Source organism: Hippopotamus amphibius, chromosome 2, assembly GCF_030028045.1.
Source record: "Hippopotamus amphibius kiboko isolate mHipAmp2 chromosome 2, mHipAmp2.hap2, whole genome shotgun sequence".
NCBI classification, from domain to species: domain Eukaryota; kingdom Metazoa; phylum Chordata; class Mammalia; order Artiodactyla; family Hippopotamidae; genus Hippopotamus; species Hippopotamus amphibius.
The window spans coordinates 768,583-789,271 of NC_080187.1; the positions used below are offsets into that span (position 1 = coordinate 768,583).

General features: G+C 64.3%; 4 protein-coding genes across 7 annotated transcripts; 3 read left to right on the top strand and 1 right to left on the bottom strand.

Moving 5' to 3' along the window:
- Positions 1-939: 939 nt before the first annotated feature.
- SSNA1 (SS nuclear autoantigen 1) lies at positions 940-2,515 on the bottom strand. Its single transcript, XM_057720259.1, has 3 exons — positions 2,361-2,515; positions 1,771-1,970; positions 940-1,460 (listed from the first exon to the last, which is right to left on the bottom strand). The coding sequence occupies exons 1-3, from the start codon at positions 2,410-2,412 to the stop codon at positions 1,353-1,355; spliced, it is 360 nt and encodes a 119-aa protein (XP_057576242.1). The 5' UTR covers positions 2,413-2,515; the 3' UTR covers positions 940-1,352.
- A 121-nt stretch (positions 2,516-2,636) lies between these two features.
- ANAPC2 (anaphase promoting complex subunit 2) lies at positions 2,637-14,977 on the top strand. Its single transcript, XM_057725211.1, has 13 exons — positions 2,637-2,756; positions 3,048-3,670; positions 4,628-4,760; positions 5,747-5,921; positions 6,090-6,209; positions 6,539-6,656; positions 7,322-7,503; positions 7,837-7,978; positions 8,352-8,427; positions 8,508-8,711; positions 13,996-14,125; positions 14,348-14,583; positions 14,678-14,977. Exons 1-13 carry the CDS (start codon positions 2,637-2,639, stop codon positions 14,888-14,890), a joined length of 2,472 nt encoding a protein of 823 aa, XP_057581194.1. The 3' UTR covers positions 14,891-14,977.
- A 1,076-nt stretch (positions 14,978-16,053) lies between these two features.
- On the top strand, positions 16,054-18,384 carry TMEM210 (transmembrane protein 210). Of its 4 annotated transcripts, XM_057720257.1 has the most exons (4): positions 16,054-17,465; positions 17,619-17,754; positions 17,975-18,004; positions 18,167-18,384. In XM_057720257.1, exons 1-4 carry the CDS (start codon positions 17,378-17,380, stop codon positions 18,351-18,353), a joined length of 441 nt encoding a protein of 146 aa, XP_057576240.1. In that variant the 5' UTR covers positions 16,054-17,377; the 3' UTR covers positions 18,354-18,384. The 4 variants fall into 4 exon arrangements, with proteins under 4 accessions (XP_057576240.1, XP_057576238.1, XP_057576239.1 ...); XM_057720255.1 differs by lacking the exon at positions 17,619-17,754 and having other exon boundaries at positions 16,054-16,891; XM_057720256.1 differs by having other exon boundaries at positions 16,054-16,891; positions 17,975-18,258.
- An 823-nt stretch (positions 18,385-19,207) lies between these two features.
- Positions 19,208-20,444, top strand: LRRC26 (leucine rich repeat containing 26). The gene is made up of 2 exons (XM_057720253.1): positions 19,208-20,010; positions 20,094-20,444. Exons 1-2 carry the CDS (start codon positions 19,338-19,340, stop codon positions 20,393-20,395), a joined length of 975 nt encoding a protein of 324 aa, XP_057576236.1. The 5' UTR covers positions 19,208-19,337; the 3' UTR covers positions 20,396-20,444.
- The last annotated feature ends 245 nt before the right edge of the window (positions 20,445-20,689 follow it).

Consider the following 20,689-nt stretch of genomic DNA (forward strand, 5'->3'; position numbering starts at 1 on the left):
CTCTCTGCAGGCCCTGGGGGGGGGGGGGGGGCGCAGAGAAAGTGGTTTCCCTGAAGGGCCAAGGGCTTGGGGGCAGATGAAGGGCAGGGGAGGGGATAGGCTGAGCCTTAGGGATCCTGCCTTGTTCGGACTGGAAGGTTCCCTGACCCACACAAGGTTGCAGGAAGGCCATGGCAGGCAGACCACTCCCCTGGGATTGTGCCAGCAGGAGACCCAATGGACCTGGAGTGGTGACAGACAGAGCTGCCCCCCGGGGAGCGGCTGCGCTGGGCTGGCTGCCTGTGCAGGGCCAGGCCGTTCACAACTGTGACGTGAGGTGCACGTCTTCTCCTCTTGGAGAATCAGGCTCACAGGAGATGCCACCTGGCCAGGCCTGGGCAGGGTGGGCCCAGGTTTCTGCAGACCTTCTCCACTAACACGTGCCCCTCCTCCTGCTAGCCCCGCAGACAGCAACTGCGGGGACCCCACGGGCGCTGACAAGCCGAGGGGGATGGACCCAGAGAGGACTCAGCACGGAGGGCTGGCCTGTGAGCAGAGGGTGGGAAGCAGGGCTGCTGTGCTGTCCAGCAGAGTCTGGAATCACGGAGCTGAGGTGCATCCCTTCGCGGGGCACCCGAGTGCAGGAAGAGCGTCTCCCTGGGCCAGGTCTTATGCTGGAGACCAGGACCAGTGGCTAGAGCGCCTTTCCTGGAGCGTGGGCTGTGCGCTGGGTTCAGGGGAAGGCAGCCAGTAGCCCTGATGGGAAAAGTGGGGGCAGGAGTCACTGGAAATGCCTAGAGCCCCCCTTAGCTCTGAACCCAGGACCAGCAGGGCCAGTCACAGGGAAAGCCACCCCCTCACGGAGGAACCACGTTGCAGTTGGGCGAGGGTCTGCGTTCTGACTCTGGAGGGGTGTGTTCGCCAACTCCACACTCGTGACATAGGCAGGAGACTGGCACAGACGGTTAGAGACAACCTTTACTGACAATCACGGGCTCCCGGAGCAAGCTCGGAGGTGGAGGAGGGCCCCGGCCCCTCCCCGACGAGCCTGGGCACCGGCAGGCCGAGGGAGGGGTGACGGGACTCCCAAGGTGCTGAGACTAGAAGCGGAGCCTTCCTTGAAGCCCTGGGGGTGGTGTGAGGGCCTCAGCAAGGCCCTGAGAAGAGCTGCCCTCTCCAGAGCCTATGTGAGCACAGGGTCTGGGCTTTCCTGTCACCCAGAGCCAGTGGAGGTTGGCAGCTGCCTCTCCCGGCACCCAAGACGCGAGGAGGAAGCTGCTGCCGTGAAGAACGAGGATGCTTTGAAGACAGACTTGCCGGGGGCTGAGCCACGGGTGGGCGCAGCAGAGGCAGGCCCTCCCCCCGCGGCCTCCTCAGCTGTCCTTGCCTCCGCTGCTCTTCTGCTCCGAGGCCGTGGCCTTGGTCAGGTTCCCCGCTTCCCTCTTCAGGACACTAAGCAGAGTCTGCGAGCTCTCCAGGATCTGCAAACACAGACACCAGCTGGTTATCCCTGCCCCTCCCCGGGGAAAGCTCCCGCAGCCCAACCCGCTCTGGTGCAGGGCCCCCTTCCCCACACTCCGGGAAGCCAGACCCAGGCCGACTCTGGCTACTGCTGCAGCCCTGCTGCTGCCAGTCTGCAACCTGCTACACAGTGATGAGTGCGGTGCCAACACCAGGACCCAGGGCACGCGGACAGCCTCACCGCCACTCCCCGGGGCTGCAGCCTGTCTAGGACCCTGGGCCAGAAACCCTTGAGGGGCTCAGCCCAGCACGCGGGCCCCGGGGCCCCACCTTGAGGTAGGCTGCCTCCGTCTCCGCGATGGTCCGATCGAACTCGTTCCGAGAGGCGATCTTGCGAGCCAGGTTCTCATTGACCCGGGCCAGCTTCTCCGTCAGCTGCCTCACCTCATTCTGCAGCCGCTGTTTCTCATCCTCCTCCTGCTGGATCTGCCGGCACAACTCTTCCCGCTTCTGACACAGCTCCTCGATACCTAGAGGGGACCGAGAGGGACCGGCGCGGTGGGCCGGGGCGGGAAGGAGAGCGCCGCCCCTGCCGCTCGGGAGCCCCCCGCTCCGGGGGCGAGAAGGGTAGCGGAGGGCCCGCGTGCCAGCTGGGCCACCTCCCGCCCGGGCCAGGCCGACGCCCTGCGTCCCCGGGTCTCAGAGTTAAAGAAGCCACGGCGCGAGCCGCGGGGCCGGGAGGCCGGGGGTGCTCAAGCCCTTCGGTCGCTGCTCCCGCCACGGACCCCCGGCTCTCGGGGCGGGCGGCGCCGCGGCTGGGCTCCAGGCAGGGCCGCACACGACGCTCGGCCGCGCGCGGCGGGCCGGCGAGCCCCACGCCCTCCCAGCCTGCCCGGCGGGCCCGCCGCGCGGCCGCTCACACTTGACCAGCTCGTTGTTGTAGTTCTGCAGCGCCGCGCCCTGCTGGGTCATGGTCGCCGCCCGGGGCTCACGGCCGCTCCAACCGCCGCTACCGCATCCCTGCCCGCGCCTGCGCACCGCCTTAGACGGCGCGCGCCTCCCGCGTGCGTCACCGCCGCGCGCCCCCCGAGTGCGTCATCGCCGCGCGCCCCCCGCGTGCGTCACCGCCGCGCGCCCCCCCGAGTGCGTCATCGCCGCGCGCCGCGCCGGGCCGCTCTGGAAGCTGGTGGGCGCAGATGGCGGCGGCGGCGGCGGCGGCGACGGCGGCGCACGATGACCCCGGGCCTGCCCAGGAGCTGCTGGTGGCCTGGAACACCGTGAGCACGGGGCTGGTGCCGCCGGCCGCTCTGGGACTGGTGAGGCCCGAGACGAGGGCGGCGGGTCCGCATGGGGTTCCCGGGACCCTGCGCGTCCACTCTCGGGTTCAGACGGATCCCGCCGCCCGCCTCTGTCCCGCCCTCTGCCCCCAGAGCCCCTCCTTGTTCCACAGCCCTTCCCTAGCGTGGGCCCCGCATCCGTGCGACAAGGGCAGCGGGTTTTCCGTAGCCTCCCCTCCGCTCCGTCGCTCTCACGCCTCTCCCCACCTGTCACCGCCCTGTCCACCTCTGTGCTGCGTCCCCTTGTCCTCACAGTTTTCTGTGCTCTAGGCGTCCTCCCGGACCAGCGGGGCGGTCCCTCCAAAGGAGGAGGAGCTCCGGGCGGCGGTGGAGGTTCTCAGGGGCCACGGTCTGCACTCGGTCCTGGAGGAGTGGTTCGTAGAGGTGCTGCAGAACGACTTGCAGGCTAACATCTCTCTCGAGTTCTGGAATGCCATCTCCCAGCGCGAGAACTGCGTGGACGAGCCGCAGTGCCTTCTGCTGCTCCTCGATGCTTTCGGCCTGCTGGAGAGCCGCCTGGATCCCTACCTGCGTAGTCTAGAGCTCTTGGAGAAGTGGACTCGCCTGGGCTTGCTCATGGGCACCGGTGCTCAGGGGCTTCGGGAAAAGGTCCACACCACGTTGCGGGGCGTCCTGTTCTTTTCCACCCCAAGAACTTTCCAGGAGATGATCCAGCGCCTCTACGGGCGCTTCTTGAGAGTTTACATGCAGAGTAAAAGGAAGGGGGAGGGAGGCACAGACCCTGAACTGGAGGGGGAGTTGGACAGCAGATACGCCCGCCGCCGGTACTACCGCCTTCTGCAGAGCCCGCTGTGTGCGGGATGTGGCAGTGACAAGCAGCAGTGCTGGTGCCGCCAGGCGCTGGAGCAGTTCCATCAGCTCAGCCACATCCTGTAAGTATCTGAGCCTGCGTGGCTGTGCCCCTGGTCCTCCTGGCTCCAGCCTGCCCCTCTGGGTCCAGCTGGCCCCTGAAGAGAGCTGGTGAGCTGGCTGGGGGTCTCTGCCACCTTTCCTGGTAGCCAGAGAGAGGGTCCCCAGGATCCACGTGCTGTGAATTTATACCTTCTGTCTTGGGCACAGGGGCACGTGTCACTCACGCTAGCTCAGGGCTTCACGCTTTGCTTTCACTGAGACTCCACACGACGTTAAATTTCTTGGGTCGTGCAGGATTCTGCTGTGCCGTTTGTAGGCTTTCAGGAGATGAGTGATGTTTGGCCTTTAGTTGCAGGAGGTGCGTTTGATATCTATTCTCTATGGCACAAATCAGAGATTAGATCAACGTGCTGGGCAAACTGATTGCCATTCTGGCCTTTGAGGAGGGAGGGATTTTGTTGTTAGAGCCAGGTCATGTCTTACGGTTCCTCCACCATCTGTGGGCACTTACGATGGTTTTGTCACTTTGAGCGAAGTGGTAGCAGTGCAGCTGTTAGAGAGTCTTGTAGCTGGACTGAGGGTGTGGCCCGTCTCACAGAAGCTTTGTCCTCTCAGAGTCTTTGCCGTCCTAGGTCAGCACGTCCACCAGGAAGCTTAGGCAGGTGTACCTGCACTTACGTGGTCAGAGTAGTAACGGATTCAGCTGTCGTTTCAGGGCTGTTGCTAGGAGACGAGACCATGGCCCCAGTAGCCAGATGTGCTGGTCACGTGGGGAAGGCCAGTGTCCTGGCCTGGGCAGAGAGGCCAGCTGGGGAGGGCAGACGATGCCTGCCCAGTGCTCTGTCCTCCCAGCAGCTTTCCCTCGAAGCCTCTGGGACAGTTGTGCCCCCAACAGGAGAGCTTTGGGAGGCACGTGTTGCGGGGCGGGGGGCGTGTGGGTGTGCTCCATGTGCCCCACAGGCCTGGCTCTCCTCCAGACACAGGCTCAGTCTGCTGGAGCGAGTCAGTGCCGAGGCCGTGACCACCACCCTGCACCAGGTGACCCGGGAGAGGATGGAGGACCGCTGCCGGGGCGAGTATGAACGCTCCTTCCTGCGTGAGTTTCACAAGGTGAGGACCCCTCCCCCTGCCACGGCAGTGTCTCCTGCGGATTAAGGGAGAGGTTTTTGGTAAGAATGACCCTTGACACCCTGGCTTTAGAAATGGCCAGAGTGTGGAGACCTGGGTGAATCAGGATGTTGCTGGTGACTGACGCTGGCTTGGTGCTGGGTGAGGGCCAGTCACCCTGGGCCCATGCTGGTGACAGCGAGGAAGAGGCCATGACGTGCATAGTGAGGTCTGTGCAGGGTTACATGGCTGGAGGCAGTGCCAAGGTCTGGGGTGTTCCACTGGGGGGCCTCGGGATGTCCACGCTTTTAGGTCTGCTCTGGGCTACACAGAGTTGGCGAAGGGCTGGGCCCAGTCGCAGGGGCCCTCAGTTTGCTCCCACTTCCGCCTGCTCCCCTCCACTGCTGCTGGTGCCTGTCTCCTGAGCACGCAGGTGAGCGTCGACGGTGCAGGTGAGGGGTGGTGTTCAAAGCTACGTCCCTGCTGCAGAGGGTGGCGCGAGCCTGGGCGCAGCTGTGCATCCCCAGGTGTCATGTTGCCAGGGCAGCCTTACCAGCGGCTGCACGGCTGTGGGGAGACGTGGGCGTCCTCGGGTCCACGGGGCAGGGTGTCCTGTGGGTTTGCGGGCACGGGCTCAGGAGCATCCCCACTAGATGCTGCAGGCTGCACGTGGTGGGGCTCATCGTGCGTAGGACCCTGAGGGTGCATCCATCCGCCCAGACGTCGCGCCCTGTGTCAGCGCCGCCGTTGCCGGAGATGAACGCGGGTGCTGCCACGCGGGGAAGGGGCCTGGGTGTGCGTTGTTGGAGAGCCTGGGAGGCCCCCTTTGGGTCCCTCGTCCTGCTGATTTCAGCGTGCTCCTGGTCTCTGGAGTAGGGGGCCTTGGGGGCTCCCAGGGCCCAGCCAGCGGGGCGGGGAGCTGTGTGGCTTCTCCTCGTTTTTGTTCTGGGCTGGGCCCCCAGAGCCCCACACCCGTGCTCTCCCAACAGTGGATCGAGAGGGTGGTCGGCTGGCTGGGCAAGGTGTTCCTGCAGGACAGCCCCAGCAGGCCCGTGTCCCCGGAGGCTGGGACCACGCTGCGCCGGTGGCGCTGCCACGTGCAGCGGTTCTTCTACCGCATCTACGCCAGCTTGCGCATCGAGGAGCTCTTCAGCATCATCCGAGGTTGGTCCTGCCTGCTGGGAAGCCGCCTCTCCGCGCCTCTGCCCTTCCGCTCGGGGCGGGGCTGGGGCGAGGGGGCATCTGGGACCGCAGTGTCCTGAGCAGCGCGGCGTCCCTGCGCGGTGTGTGCTCGCTGCGTGTGCGCGTGCCAGGGCCAGCCTCTCCCTGCAGACTTCCCGGACTCCCGGCCGGCCGTGGAAGACCTCAAGTACTGCCTGGAGAGGACTGACCAGAGGCCGCAGCTGCTTGTGTCCCTCAAGGCTGCCCTGGAGACGCGGCTCCTCCACCCAGGTGCTGTTGGGCGAGGCCCACCCGCCATCCACTCTCCGGGCGCAGATCCGGGAGTCCCGGCCCGGGGCCTCTTGGGGGGATGGATCAAGAGGCAGTTCCATGTGGTCCTTGGGGGGCAGGGGTGGTGCCCGGTCTTTTCACAACAGACCCCACTTTGCCAGGGGAGAAAGCACGTGAGCGCAGAGGGCGGGGGAGGGGGCAGCACCCCGCCGGTCTCCTGGGGGTGAGGTCACAGTGGGACCTGCAGGTCACCTGACCCAGGTGACTGCCTGCACGTTCCTGAGTTCCGTGGGCCCTTCTGTGACAGCGGTCTCCCATCCTGACTGCAGGCGTGAACACGTGTGACATCATCACCCTCTATATCTCTGCCATCAAGGCCTTGCGCGTGCTGGACCCCTCCATGGTCGTCCTGGAGGTGGCCTGCGAGCCCATTCGCCGCTACTTGAGGTGAGCACCGGGGGCTGACTCCAGAGGGCCACTCGGAGCTCCCAGGCCCCACTGGTGCAGCCAAGCTCCCTGTGCAGTCCTTGGGGTGCCAGGGGTGCTCTGTCTCCCCTCCCAGGCTGGGCAGGCCAGGCTGGGGCTCCTTCCTTCTGCCAGTGCCGGCTCCCGTTTCTGTAGCCCAGGGACACCACACTGGTGTACAGGTTCGGGGTCCCACAGCCGCACAGAGAGGTGCCCTTGCTCAGCCTCACCTTGTGCTGATCTAGTCCCAGGGCTGACTGGAGGGGTGGGGCCCAGTGATTTTGGCCTTTTTACCACGAGGAAGAGAGCCTCTCGGGCTGTCTGGTGGGGAACGTGTTTAGGCAGGCAGGTCGGCACAGCCATCCATGAACTCCTGAGGGGGCAGTAGAGGCTCAGGGCTGGGGCCGGGCGGCGTCTGGAGCTGCCCTGACCCAGGCCTGCTGCCTCCTGGCCACGCACAGCCTGGTTATGGGGCTGTCTTGTCATCTCAGCTCTTGCTTCTAAAAAGTGGTGGCTTTTTAGTTTTGGGGATGACGGTGGAGAGTTTCATGGGCTTGCCTTTAGCACGTGACTGACGGGTGCTGGCTGCAGGGGTCAGGTAGGGTCACGTGGTCCGGGGCAGGCGCTAAGGGGCTGGCACCCGGCAGGACGCGGGAGGACACGGTGCGGCAGATTGTGGCGGGGCTGACCGGCGACTCAGATGGGACGGGGGACTTGGCCGTTGAGCTGTCCAAGACGGACCCAGCGAGCCTGGAGACCGGCCAGGACAGCGAGGACGATTCCGGCGAGCCCGAGGACTGGGTGCCCGACCCTGTGGACGCAGATCCAGGTCGGCAGCCCCGCCGCCAGGCTCTGGGCTTTGGGGGCGAGGCCAGGCAGGCAGCTGTTCTGGTCTCCAGTTTGTTGCCGTGTGTGCTGTGGAGCTTGCAGGGTTCCCAGGGTACATCAACCTGGCTGGGTTGGGCCCGTGGCGGGCCGCATCCCCGTCCAGACCCGCAGGAGGGTGCCCCGCCGCCCCACCCCCCACCCCTGCCACTGCAGTTGGAGGAGGAGTGGATTCTGGGCATTCCCATCTCACGGGTTCGGCTGGGGGGACCCTGCCCGGCGTAGACGGGACCGCCTCCGTGTCTGAGACGCGCCCGTGGTGCCCTGTGCCACGCAGGGAAGTCCAGCTCTAAGCGGCGCTCCTCGGACATCATCAGCCTGCTGGTCAGCATCTATGGCAGCAAGGATCTCTTCATCAACGAGTACCGCTCGCTGCTGGCCGACCGCCTGCTGCACCAGTTCAGCTTCAGCCCCGAGCGGTGAGGCCTGCGAGCTGCCGCGCCGAGTCCCAAGGGAGGCACGGCCTTCAGTCACGATGGCTGTCCTCCGTCAGCCCCGGTGCAGTCAGGGACGCGCTGGGTTCCTGGGGCCGGGCGGGGACTGGCCGGTGCTCAGCCACCCTATCTTGGGGGCCTGGGCGCGGCCCAGGAGCTTGGGGTGGCACGTCCTGGGGCTTCCAGGCCTCTTGGGGCGGAGCGGGCCCAGGGCTCTGTCTCCTCCTTGGCTGGGGCATCCCTGCCCTGGGGAGGGGGCCGGTGGGGGCGGGGCTTGCTCTGTGGGTGCCCGTTGCCGGGGGGGGGGGGGGGGGGGGGGGGGTGGTGCGCGACCCCCCTCAGAGACGTGTCTTTCCAGGGAGATCCGCAATGTGGAGCTGCTCAAGCTGCGCTTTGGCGAGGCCCCCATGCACTTCTGCGAGGTCATGCTCAAGGTGGGCGCCTGGGGCTCCCCGCCGCCGCCCGCCCCCACCCCTGCCAGCCCAGACCTTCTGGAGGCCTTGTCTCCCCCCAGGACATGGCGGACTCGCGCCGCATCAACGCCAACATCCGCGAGGAGGACGAGAAGCGACCTGTGGAGGAGCAGCCGCCGTTCGGGGTGTACGCCGTCATCCTGTCTAGCGAGTTCTGGCCACCCTTCAAGGACGAGAAGCTCGAGGTCCCCGAGGACATCAGGGAGGCCCTGGAGGTCTACTGCAGGAAGTACGAGAAGCTGAAGGTATGGCCGTGCCGCCAGCGCTACCAGCGCCTCAGCGAGTCCCTCTGCGTGTGCGCCCCTCCCCCCGCGCCCCTCCCCCCCGGGAGCCGGGGCGCGTGTGCTCTGGGAGTGGGCGTGCCCCTGGGCCGCTGCTTCCAGCGCCCACCCGCTTGGCCTCAGAGCCAGGGGCTGGGCTGCCATGATCGCCCCGGGAGAGTCGGGGGCTGTCTTCTCTGTGGGCGCCTTCGGGGAGTCTCCAGGTCGCTTTTGAAGGGTTTGACCTCCATGACCCTCTGCCATCCTGCCCTTCCCTGGCTTATTTTCCTGGAAGCTGCTTTCCAGGGTCCCAGGGCGCTTGGGGACTCAGGCTCTCCTGCCTGCTGTCAGGCCCCTGGGGTCACAGGGCTCCGGTGAGGAGGAGAAGGCAGTGTGTGGGGTGGTCGGGGGCCGTGGGCTGGGAGCAGCCAGAGTTTATCGTCGCTTGTTCCCTCCAGTCCTGGGGGGGGTCTGGGTGAGACGTGTGGGCCGGTGGAGCCTGGCATGGACAGGGGTCTGGGGCATGGAGGACCCTTCCTTCCAGCTGGTGGTTCAGCGGAGCCGTGTGAGGGAGTCGGGACACCTGTCCCAGGTTTCGGGGGACAGGTGGAGGGGCGGGTTCTGGGGCCTGAGAGGCCACCAGCCCAAGGGGACACCGGGCTCCAGATGTTCGTTGGCTTGTAGACGCATCACTCTGACCCCGCCTCGCCTCCCACGACCTCTTCCAGTGTCTGTGTCCGAGCTCTCCTCTTGTTACCAGGACACCAGTCACAGTGGATTAAGAGCTCCCCACCCCAGGGTGATCTCGCCTTAACTGGCTGTATCTCTAGTGACCCGATTGCCAAATAAGGTTACATTCTGAGGCACTGGAGGTTAGGACTTCAGCATCTTCTTTGGGGGTCACAATTCAGTCCATGAGAGTTTAGCCTTTGGCCCCCAAAACTCACTCCCTTGTCATGTGCAAAATACATTCAGCCACGTCCAGCGTCCTCAGAGTCTTCATCATTCCGGCACCAACTCTGAGTCCCAAATTTCAACATCTGAATAGCATCTCAAGGCTTCCTAGGTGGCACAGTGGTTAAGAATCCCCCTGACAATGCAGAGGTCACGGGTTCGATCCCAGCTCCAGGAAGATCCCACATGCCACGGAGCAACTAAGCCCGTGTGCCAAAATAAAATAAATTAAAAAATTAAATAGCATCTCAGTCAGGTTAGGGTGAGAGCTGGGGCACGATTATTCTTCAGCTGTAAACCTGCAAACAAATCTCTCTGCTTCCAAAGTCTGTTGCTGGGACAGGCATTGGGCATATAGCTCCCGCCCCCGAAAAGGGAGAGACTGGAAGGAGGGGAGGGGTCCCAGGCCCTAAGCAAGTCTGAAATCCACTGGAGGACACTGTACTCCATTTGGCTGGATGCAGAGAAGAATCAAGATGGTGGAGTAGGAGGATGTGCACTCACTCCCTCTCGCGAGAGCACCGGAATGACAACTAACTGCTGAACAACCATCGACAGAAAGACACTGGAACTCACCCAAAAAAAACCACCCCACATCCAGAGACAAAGGAGAAGCCGCATTGAGGTGGTAGGAGGAGCGCAATCGCGTTAAAATCAAATCCCATAAATGCTGGGTGAGTGACTCACAAGCTGGAGAACAGTTATACCACAGAAGTCCACCCGCTAAAGTGAGGGTTCTAAGCCCCACGTCAGGCTTCCTAACCTGGCGGTCCAGCAACGGGAGGAGGAATCCCCAGAGAATCAGACTTTGAAAGCCAGTGGGATTTGATTGCAGGACCTCCACAGGACTGGGGGAAACGGAGACTCCACTCTTGGAGGGCACACAAAAATTGTGCTCACCAGGACCCGGGGGAAGGAGCAGTGACTCCATAGGAGACTGAACCAGACCTACCTGCTGGTGTTGGAGAGTTGCCTGCAGAGGTGGGGGGCAGCTGTGGCTCACCGAGGAGACGGGCACCGGCAGCAAGGGTTCTGAGAAGTGCTCATTGGCATGCGCCCTTCCAGAGTCCACCATTAGCTCCACCAAAGAGCCTGTAAGCTCCAGTGCTGGGTCACCTCAGACCAAAGGACCACCAGGGTGGGAACACAGCCCCACCCATTGGCAGACAAGCAGATTAAAGTGTCACTGAGCTCCACCCACCAAATTGGATTAAAGTTTTACTGAGCTCCACCCACCCAGCCCAAAGCACCATCAGTCCCTCCCATCAGGAAGCACCCACGAGCCTCCTAGACAGCTTCCTCCACAAGAGGGCAGACAGCAGAATCAAGCAGTATCAGCAGTATTTCAGCTTGTGAAACTGAAAATCACAGCCACAGAAAGAGAAAATGAAAAGGCAAAAGACTTTGTACCAGATGAAGAGATAAGATAAAACCCCAGAAAGATAACTAAATGAAGAGGAGATAGGTACTCTTCCAGAAAAAGAATTCAGAATAATGATGGTGAAGATGATCCAGGACTTTGAAAAAAGACTGGATGCAAACATCGAAAAGTTGCAAGAAAAATTTACCAAAGACCTAGAAGAATTAAAGAACAAACAAACAGAGATATGCAACACAATAACAGAAATGAAAAATACACTAGAAGGAACCAATAGCAGATTAACTGAGGCAGAAGGGTGAATGTGACCTGGAAGACAGAATGGTGATAATCACTGATGCGGAAAAGAATAAAGAAAAAAGAATGAAAAGAACTGAAGATCAGCCTAAGAGACCTCTGGGACAACGTTAAACGCACCAACATTCGCGTTATAGGGGTCCCAGAAGGAGAAGAGAGAGAGAAAGGACCTGAGGAAATACTGGAAGAGATGATAGTTGAAAATTTCCCTAATATGGGAAAGGAAATAGCCACCCAAGTCCAGGAAGAGCAGAGAGTCCCAGGCAGGATGAACCCAAGGAGAAACACGCCAAGACATATAGTAGTCAAATTGCCAAAAATTAAAGACAGAGAAAAGTTATTAAAAGCAACAAGGGAAAAATGACAAATAACATACAGGGGAACTCCCATCAGGTTAACAGCTGATTTCTCAGCAGAAACTCTGCAAGCCAGAAGGGAGTGGCATGATATATTTCAAGTGATGACAGGGAAGAACCTACAACCTAGAATACTCTACCCAGCAAGGATCTCATTCAGATTCTATGGAGAGATCAAAAGCTTTACAGACAAGCAACAGCTAAGAGAATTCAGCACCACCAAACCAGCCCTACAACAAATGCTAAAGGAACTTCTCTAAGCGGGAAACATAAGAGAAGAAAAGGACCTACAAAAACATAAACAAAACAATGAAGAAAATGGTAATAGGAACATACATATCGATAATTACCTTGAATGTAAATGGACTAAATGCACCAACCAGAAGACACAGACTGGCTGAATGGATACAAAAACAAGACCCATATGTATGCTGTCTATATGAGACCCACTTCAGACCTAGGGACATATACAGACAGAAAGGGAGGGGATGGAAAAAGATATCCATGCAAATGGAAATCAAAAGAAAGCTGAAGCAGCAATACTCATATCAGATAAAATAGACTTTAAAATAAAAAATGTTACAAGAGATAAGAAAGGACATTACATAAAGATCAAGGGATCCATCCAAGAAGAGGAGATAACAATTATAAATATATATGCACCCAATATAGGAGCACCTCAATACACAAGGCAAATGCTAACAACTATGAAAGAGGAAATTGACAGTAACACAATCATGGTGGGGGACTTTAACACCCCACTGACACCAGTGGACAGATCATCCAGACAGAAAATTAGTAAGGAAACACAAGCTTTAAATGACACAGTAAATCAGCTTGATTTAATAGATATCTATAGGACATTACATCCAAAAACAGCAGATTACACATTCTTCTCAAGTGCACATGGAACATTTTCCAGGATAGATCACATTTTGGGTCATAAATCAAGCCTTGGTAAATTCATTTGGCTGGATGCCAGTCTTCTCTGCCCTGGGGGGTGGCCCCACCCTGCCAGGCCAGGCCACGTGGCAGCCCTGCCCTGGGAGTCATGCTGTCATTTGGCCAACCCTCCCTTTCCACCCAGGCTGGCGCCGTTTCCACTGCTATAAAATTCTCAGGAACCTTGTGGCCTCCATGCAGTTCTCGGCGTCCAGTCCGTGGGCCTGAGGCTCTCACACCTTTGCCGGACCCTCTCTGTCCTGGCTTCCTGGACACTGCTGGTTGGTGCCACCTTGACACAGGGTCACTGGCTCTGTCTGCAGAGCACATGGCAAGGGCCACTGGCTCTAGGTCCACTGGCTCTGTCTGCAGGGCGCACGGCAAGGGCCACTGGCTCTGTCTGCAGGGTGCACGGCAAGATGTGCAAACCACTGGGTGCTGGCTCCCTTCTGCTCAGCAGGTCCTTCCTCGGTTTTCCCTCGCAATTCACTACAAGTGGTGAGGAGAAAGCATGCTGCACCTTCCACACTGTGCTTGGGAGTCTCAGCCTAGCACCAGGGTTCCTCCCTCGCAAGTTCAGCCGCCACCTGCCAGAGCACGTCTCTGCTGCCGTGTGACAGGTCGCCTTTCCTCCCGTTTCCAGTGACATGTCCCTCACTTCGACAGGTCTCACTGGAATGGCCTTTCCTGTCCCTGTTTCTACCAAAGGTCTCTCCAGGGCAACTCAAGCTTTTATGAGCACACAGCTCAAAGCTTTCCCAGGCCTCCCCCCCCCCCAACACCACAGCCGCGTTGGCCGTGACAAAGTGCCGCAGACCAGGTGGTAAAACAACAGGAAGCTCTCTTAGCTTTGCAGGCCCGGGTCTGAGACGGAGCTGTGGGCCTTCTGGAGGCTGCGGGGGAGTCCCTCCCGCCTCTTCCAGCCTCCGGGGTCCGTGTCGCTCCAGCCTCCACCTCTGTGTCTGTGTGCACACCATCTACCCTCTCGTGAGGACACTGACCGTGGTAGGTCAGGGTCCACGTTACTCCGGGATGACCTCATCTTCCTTAGCGCTGTCTGCAGAGGCCATGTTTCCAAGTCGGGTTGCGTCCTGAGGTCCTGGGGCTAAGACGTGGGCGTTTCTCTTGGAGGCGTGGCGGCCCTCGACGACACGTTGGGTGGTGCTGGTCGAGGGGAGGGAACTGGAGCCCCGCTGTGTGCCTGTCCCGCTGCCACGGCTGCTGCTGCTCCTGCCAGGGTGGGGGCAAGTTGGGGGGGCGGGGACCTCGTCTGGCCCTAGGTAGCGAGGCCTTGTCCAGCTGGACCTACGGGGTGGTCTGCACTGACCCCAGCCCTCCCCAGGCCATGCGGACGCTCAGCTGGAAGCACACCCTGGGCCTGGTGACCATGGACGTGGAGCTGGCTGACCGCACCCTGTCTGTGGCAGTGACTCCTGTGCAGGCAGTGGTCCTGCTGTACTTCCAGGACCAAGGTGAGCCCCCAGCCGCCCTGCCCTGGCCACACCTCCCAGAGGGCACCGTTCTGTGTCCAGCGGAGGGTGGGTGGGACCTGGGCGGCCCAGAGCCACTGGGGCAGCGGCCCCTTCCTGCGGCCCCCCGCCCCGGCCGTGCCGTCCAGGAGCTGCTGGGCCCATGAGGCCGTGGGGGTGCAGCCCCGCCCAGCACACCCTGGTGCCCGGCCGCCCCGCCCACAGCGAGCTGGACCCTGGAGGAGCTGAGCAAGGCGGTGAAGATGCCCGCGGCGCTGCTGCGGCGGCGCATGTCGGTGTGGCTGCAGCAGGGCGTGCTGCGCGAGGAGCCGGCGGGCACCTTCTCGGTGGTGGAGCAGGAGCGGCCGCAGGACCGGGACAGCCTGGTGCTCATCGACAGCGACGACGAGAGCGACTCGGGCCTGGCTTCGCAGGCTGACCAGAAGGAGGAGGAGCTGCTGGTGCGCCCGGGGCCCGCGGCCGGCGGGGGCGGGGGCGGGGCCGGGGCGGGGCGCCGCCCGGAGGGTGCCTGACCGCCCGCCGCTGCGCCCGCAGCTCTTCTGGACGTACATCCAGGCCATGCTGACCAACCTGGAGAGCCTGTCGCTGGAGCGCATCTACAGCATGCTGCGCATGTTCGTGGTCACCGGCCCCGCGCTGGCCGAGATCGACCTGCAGGAGCTCCAGGGCTTCCTGCAGAGGAAGGTGCGCGACCAGCAGCTCGTCTACTCCGCCGGCGTCTACCGCCTGCCCAAGAGCTGCGGCTGAGCCGCCAGGCCCCTCCCCAGGCCCGCACCCCCGCCCAGCCCCCAGAGTGAGAGTAAAGCAGACGGTTCTTCATCCCTCCCTGTCCTGTTGGCTTTGTGGGCCCCGTGGACACGGGCTCAGGTTCCCCCTCCAGCCTGGAGGAGCCCGGCCCCCAGCAGCAGCCCAGGAGCTGCATACCTCCCTTTTGGGCTCCAGACCAGGAGGAGTCCCCGGCACGAGGGTGTCTCTGGGCCACCGTGGCCGGCAGAGGCCCATGTCGGGTGCGTGGCTCGGGCAGGAGCTCACCAGGTGTTGGCTGCCTGGGAGACGGGCCCTCCCGGGCCACCCTCCGGAGGGGCCTCCAGCTGCAGCCTCACCCCTCTGGCCTTTGGAAGAAGCCCTCGGGTCCCCTCCCCCTGCTGGGCCTGAGGGTCCGAGAGCCCCAGAGCAGCTGCTTGGGCGCAGGTATTCCATCAGAACCTGTGAGGCGGGTGGGTGGCCAGGCAGCCCCTGTGAAACCAAGAACTGGCGTCTCCAGCGCAAGGGGCTGCCTGGGACACACCTAGGGTCGGGCAGCTTCAGTGCTGGGGGCTGCAAGGGAGAGGACTTCCAGGAAGACCCGTTCCTTCCACAACCCAGACGCGGTCAGGAGCACCCGGGGGCCTCGATGTTCCCAGCACAACTTGCCGGGCCCAGTGAGTCCAGCCATCCCCGGGGCTGCCGCACCGGCCACCAGTTGTGTCTGGAGCGCAGAGTCCTGTCCAAGGCCAGCCCAGAGGTGCCCCCCACACTGCCCTTGCCCTCAGGTCCCAGGAGGCGGGGAGGGTGCTCGCGCTGCCCGGCCCGAGGCCTTCAGAGCTGTGCTGGGCGCCACAGCCCCCGTGGCCCAGACCTCGTCCTGTCCAGCTGGAACCACCCTAGCCTGGTGGCGCTGGCCCAGCAGGCAACAAAGGCCCTTTGGAACAAGCGTCTCCCCTGCCCTGGGTGCATTCCCAGGCCTGGAGCTGTGCCAGCTTCCCCCACACTCCCTCCAGCTCCCCGCCAGCCCGTGCCCCGGTGCCCTCACACCTCTCTGGCCTGTTCTGCTCGAGGGCCCAAGTGTCTGTCCCGCTTGTAGGGCTTTTTTTTTCTCTTTTTGCTCAGGCCGTGAGGTTTCTGGGATCTCATTTCCCCACCCAGGGATTGAAGCCAGGCCACGGCAGTGAAAGCCCGGAATCCTAACCACTAGACCACCAGGGAACTCCCTCTAGGGCTTTTCCTGCTTACTCCACAGAATGTTGTTTGCCATGGGGTTTGAAGGAGGAAATAGAGGGGTTTGTTGCGTAGCCTTGGCAACCTGAGGCCTCTGACAGGCCCATAGGCCCCCGCCCTTGGGCTCCAGCTGCCCGGCCCCTCCAAGATGGGCTGTGCTGTGGTCACAAGAGAGGCTTCCTGCCTGGCACTGGGCTGGGCGTGCCTTCGTCGTCCTAACCAGGATACAAACCTGCTGGACTGGTCTGGCGGGGCGGCAGTGCCAGCCGCTGGGCATAGACACACCTGCCTCAAGGTGTGGACTCCGTGTGTGGATGAGGGTGGTAAAACCCAGCGTCTCCGGTCACAGCATCACTCAGCAGGTGCAGGGGTGTGCCAGCGGCCGCCACCGGGAAGGGGCACCTGTGTGAGGGTCAGGGAGGTCCCCAGGGGCCAGGGGTTGGCTGCAGCCTGGCTGTGCCCCGCCCCCAGTGCCCTGTGGGGTCCGCCCTGCGGGGGGGGCAGGTATTTCCTCTTGCAGCCTGGGTTTACTTGGCCAGTCCTTAGGGGAGGAGGGAGGAGGCTGAGGTTAACTCCGACCTTGCCGGCCTCCCAGGGGCAGCGCCTGCCTGGTCTTGGGAGGTTGCGCCGGGGGCAGACCCAGACCGCAGAGGCGGCCGTGAGCGCTGTGATGACACCGAAGCCAGAGCCCCAGGTGCTGCCGCTGTTTCGGAGCCACCCGCTCCTCGAGGGTGTTCTGCGGACCCTGCTGGGGCCAGTATGGGACGGCAGGTGTGGGTCCACCCCCGGCCTCCCTTGGTTCCTGCTTGTCCCAGTCCTGGGGGGGGAGGGTGGTAGCATCAGTCCACTGGAGCCCGGGCCCCACCTAAGCTGCCGCGACCCTGTCCTGACAGAGACCTGAGGCCCAGGCCTGCCCGCTGTGGACCTCTCTGGGTTTCTAGGCCCCGCGATGCCAGGGACCCACGTGCAGGTGCTGCCCCTTCGCGGGGAAGCGCTCCCCCTCCAAGGCCACGGCAGCCCCGCCCCTGCCCCTGCCTTGCATCTGGCCGGGGCACTCCGGAGCGACTCCCAGGCCCCGGCCGCCCTACCTGCGCGACCCCGGGGCTGCCCGCCTAGGGCTCCTCGAAGCCCAGCGCCCAGGGCGGTGACGCACAGGGTGAGGCCCTGCCCCCGCCCTCCCTGCCTCACGGCTCCACTGTGAGGTCAGCGCCTTCCGTGAGTTCCGTCCAGAGGGGTGCCGCGGGGCTGGGGCTGGACATGGCCCCCTGTCCCCAGCCTGACTCCTGCCTGCTTGGCAGCCCCCTCGGCCTGATATGTGTGTCCCTCTCGCTCATCCCTGCTGCAGGTGCCTCCTCCTGTCCCCCAGCCCTGCCCCCAGCCAGGCCCCGCCCTCGTCCAGGCAGGCCAGGCGTGCTGTGGGGGGGGGGGGGGGGGGCGCAGAGGACGTGGGGGTCAGCCACCGGCAGGTGACCGCAGCCTCTCGGCCCCGTCTCTGCAGCTGGAACCTACTGCGAGTGCAGCCTAGGCCTCAGCCGCGAGGCCCTCCTTGCCCTGCTGGGGGTGCTGGCGGCCATCGGCGCCAGCTGTCTCTGCGCCCTCGTCATCGTGGCGGTGGGCGTCATCCGAGCCCAGGGGTGCGTGAGCCCCAGGACCAGGGCGGGCGGGCGAGGGCTGCGGGGCCCGGCTGTCCCCCTGGGCCCTCAGGCTCGCTGGGTGAGGTCACCAGGGGCTTGGGAGGGGTGCCTCCCAGACTGGGGGTTGGGGAGAGGTGCGGGGGCACCTCTGGGCTCCTGGAGGCCAGCCCCATTGTTCCCGGACTCATGCCTTACCTTTGTCCCCCCACCCCCACCCCAGTGAAACATGCCCTGGACACGTGGACAGCAGGTGAGTGACCCCAGGGAGGACCCCAAGGGCGAGCTATGCCCCTGCTCCCTGCCCCTGGGAGGTGTGGTTCACCGACACGGCGGGAGCCCTGGGTGGTTGAGGCCTCGTGAGCCCATGCGGACGGCCGCCTGCAGCCAGCCTGACCCGGACCACGCTGTGCAGGTTGGGGGGGCACTTCGGGGTCCAGGAAGATCGCATGGACCTGCACACGGTGCACGTGGAGTCCCACCTCTTGGACCCTGAAATGGAGGTCTCCATGACGCCGCCCCTGGAGGAACATGGCCTCATGACCATCCCCGTGGACCCGACGCTAGAGGAGCCGCCCCCCCTACTCTCAGCACCTGAGTAGGGCTTCGGGCGGCTGGGGGAAGGGGAATTAAACCGTATTTGGTGATTCTGTGCCGTCTTTCCTGCTGGTCCCCCTGGAGCCTCTGCAGATGCATCTTAGGGTGGGGGAGGGGTCTGTATGCACCGGGGTCTCCTCCTTTCTCTCCAGTGGGGAGCGCAGTGCCCAAGCTAGACTCCCGCTGTCCACCCTCCGGGGCAGGGAGCCACAGCCCTGATGTTTCTACTTCCTTCTGTGGTGGCCTCAGCCCAGCTCCTCCCTGCTGCTTTGTCCTGTGAAGCTGGCAGGACCCTTTGGGCCCCTGCCCAGTCCCCCGCCCCGGGAAAACACCAGGACAGGACCTGCAACTCTGGTGACAGGGGGACTTGGGCTGATGCCCCTGCCCCACCCACACTGTCTCCTTGAAGTTTTGGGAGAGTCCTTGGCGGACAGGGTGGGGCAGATGGGACGGCCTCCCCTTCCTCAGGTGTGCAGCCTCCCTCTACCGCACCGCCTGTCCCAGGGCTCCGGCCCCCACAATCCCCCGCCATGGAGATGGGGCCAGCCCTGCGGGGGCTACTGCGTGTGTGCACGAGGGCCACTCGCTGAGCGGAGGCAGGTGGACACCTGGGTGAGGAGCACCGGTCCGTGGGGCGCATCCGTGAGTGCGGGGCGGGGGGGGGCGAGGTTGTGGGGGACGGTGCGATGCAGTCGCGTAGGCCTCACCCAGGCGTGGGGCGATGGACCTCGCAGGTGAGGAGGGGGTGGCGTCCTGTCAGTGCTGCTGCTGGCGCGGAGCCAAGAGGAGCTCGGCGCCTCGGGACAGGTGGCTGGCCGTGCCCGGCGCTGGCTCTGTGCCCAGCCTCCGCCCCGGGCGCGGGACCAGACGTGGGACAGGAACTGCCGGCGCTCGGGCCGGAGAGTTAATATCCGTGCGGGCGCCGAAGGGAAGGACGGGCTCCCGGGATCCTGGGACGCGCGGGCAGCCGGCCTCCAACCGTTGCGCCCATGCGGAGCCCCTCCTTTCTCTCGCGGCGGCCGCCGCCGCTGCTGCTACTGCTGCTGTCGCCGTGGCCAGCGTGGACCCAGGCGCCCTGCACAGCCGCCCCCTCGGGAGCCCCGGGCGCCCCGGACTGCCCCGGGGCGTGCGCGTGCGCGCAGGGCGGCCAGGCCAATTGCTCCGGGCGCGCGCTGCTCGCGGTGCCAGGGGGCCTGGGCCGGCGCGTGCGCGCGCTGCTGCTGGACCGCAACCGCGTGCGCGCGCTGCCGCCCGGCGCCTTCGTGGGCGCCTGCGCGCTGCGACGCCTGGACCTGCGCGAGAACGAGCTGCGCTGGGTGCACGCGCGGGCCTTCTGGGGCCTGGGCGCGCTGGAGCAGCTCGACCTCAGCGCCAACCAGCTGGAGGCGCTGGCGCCCGGCACCTTCGCCCCGCTGCGGGCGCTGCGCGCCCTCTCCCTGGCGGGCAACCGGCTGACGCACCTGGAGCCCGCGTGGCTGGGCGCGCTCCCGCTGCTGCGCACGCTCAGTGTGCGGGACAACGAGCTGCCCGCGCTCGCGCCCGGGCTGCTGGCCGGCCTGCCCGCCCTCAGCACGCTGCGCCTGGGCGGCAACCCCTGGGCCTGCGGCTGCGCGCTGCGCCCGCTCTGCGCCTGGCTGCGCAGGCACCCGCGGCCCGCGCCAGGTGAGCCCTCGGGGGCGCGGGCGGGCCGGGCCGGGCCGGGCCCCCGCCCCGCCGCCGCCTGACCTCGCACCCGTGTCCCGCAGAGGCCGAGACGCTGCTCTGCGTGTCGCCGGGGCGCCTGACGCCCAGACCTCTGGCCGCCTTCCCCGACGCCGCCTTCAGCCACTGCGCGCGGCCGCTCGCCGCGCGGGACCTGGCCGTGGTCTACGCGCTCGGGCCCGTCTCCTTCCTCGCCAGCCTGGCCGCCTGCCTGGCGCTGGGCTCCGTGCTCGCCGCCTGCCGCGCGCGCCGCCGCCGCCGCGCCGCCGCTCGCCGCCGGCCCAGGCCGCTGCCGGATCCCGGTCCCGGCACGGCCGCGCCTGAGGGCGCCGCCGCCCAAGCCTGAGCGGGCCGCGGCCGCCCTCGAGCCTTCCCCCACCCCCTGCACGAGTCAACAAGTGACACCGATCAAAACTGCCGTGACATTCCTTTTGGCATCACCACTGCACACATCGGGTTGGGGGTGGGGGTGGGGGCGGGGGCGGGGAGCGGTGCGCGCCGGGCCCCCGGGGCGGAGGGAAGCCACGCGCCTGGACGCGGGAAGGGCTGGGCCTGTACACGGTGCCGCGCGGGGCTGAGGACAGCCCGGAGCCAGCGTCTGGGGAAGCCCATCCGGGGCTGCGGGCCAGGGGAGGCGAGG

Bases quoted from the DNA above. Each gene is read 5' to 3' on its own strand.
- SSNA1 (XM_057720259.1), bottom strand. From the start codon at position 2,412: ATGACCCAGCAGGGCGCGGCGCTGCAGAACTACAACAACGAGCTGGTC. The intron at 1,971-2,360 runs GTGAGCGGCCGC...GGTCCCCTCTAG, and splicing joins CAACAACGAGCTGGTCAAGT to GTATCGAGGAGCTGTGTCAG. The intron at 1,461-1,770 runs GTGGGGCCCCGG...CTGTGTTTGCAG, and splicing joins CGGAGGCAGCCTACCTCAAG to ATCCTGGAGAGCTCGCAGAC.
- ANAPC2 (XM_057725211.1), top strand. From the start codon at position 2,637: ATGGCGGCGGCGGCGGCGGCGGCGACGGCGGCGCACGATGACCCCGGG. The intron at 6,210-6,538 runs GTGCTGTTGGGC...TCCTGACTGCAG, and splicing joins GACGCGGCTCCTCCACCCAG to GCGTGAACACGTGTGACATC. The intron at 14,584-14,677 runs GTGCGCCCGGGG...CTGCGCCCGCAG, and splicing joins AGAAGGAGGAGGAGCTGCTG to CTCTTCTGGACGTACATCCA.
- TMEM210 (XM_057720254.1), top strand. From the start codon at position 16,269: ATGGGCTGTGCTGTGGTCACAAGAGAGGCTTCCTGCCTGGCACTGGGC. The intron at 16,892-17,013 runs GTGTGGGTCCAC...CTGTCCTGACAG, and splicing joins GGGCCAGTATGGGACGGCAG to AGACCTGAGGCCCAGGCCTG.
- LRRC26 (XM_057720253.1), top strand. From the start codon at position 19,338: ATGCGGAGCCCCTCCTTTCTCTCGCGGCGGCCGCCGCCGCTGCTGCTA. The intron at 20,011-20,093 runs GTGAGCCCTCGG...CGTGTCCCGCAG, and splicing joins GCACCCGCGGCCCGCGCCAG to AGGCCGAGACGCTGCTCTGC.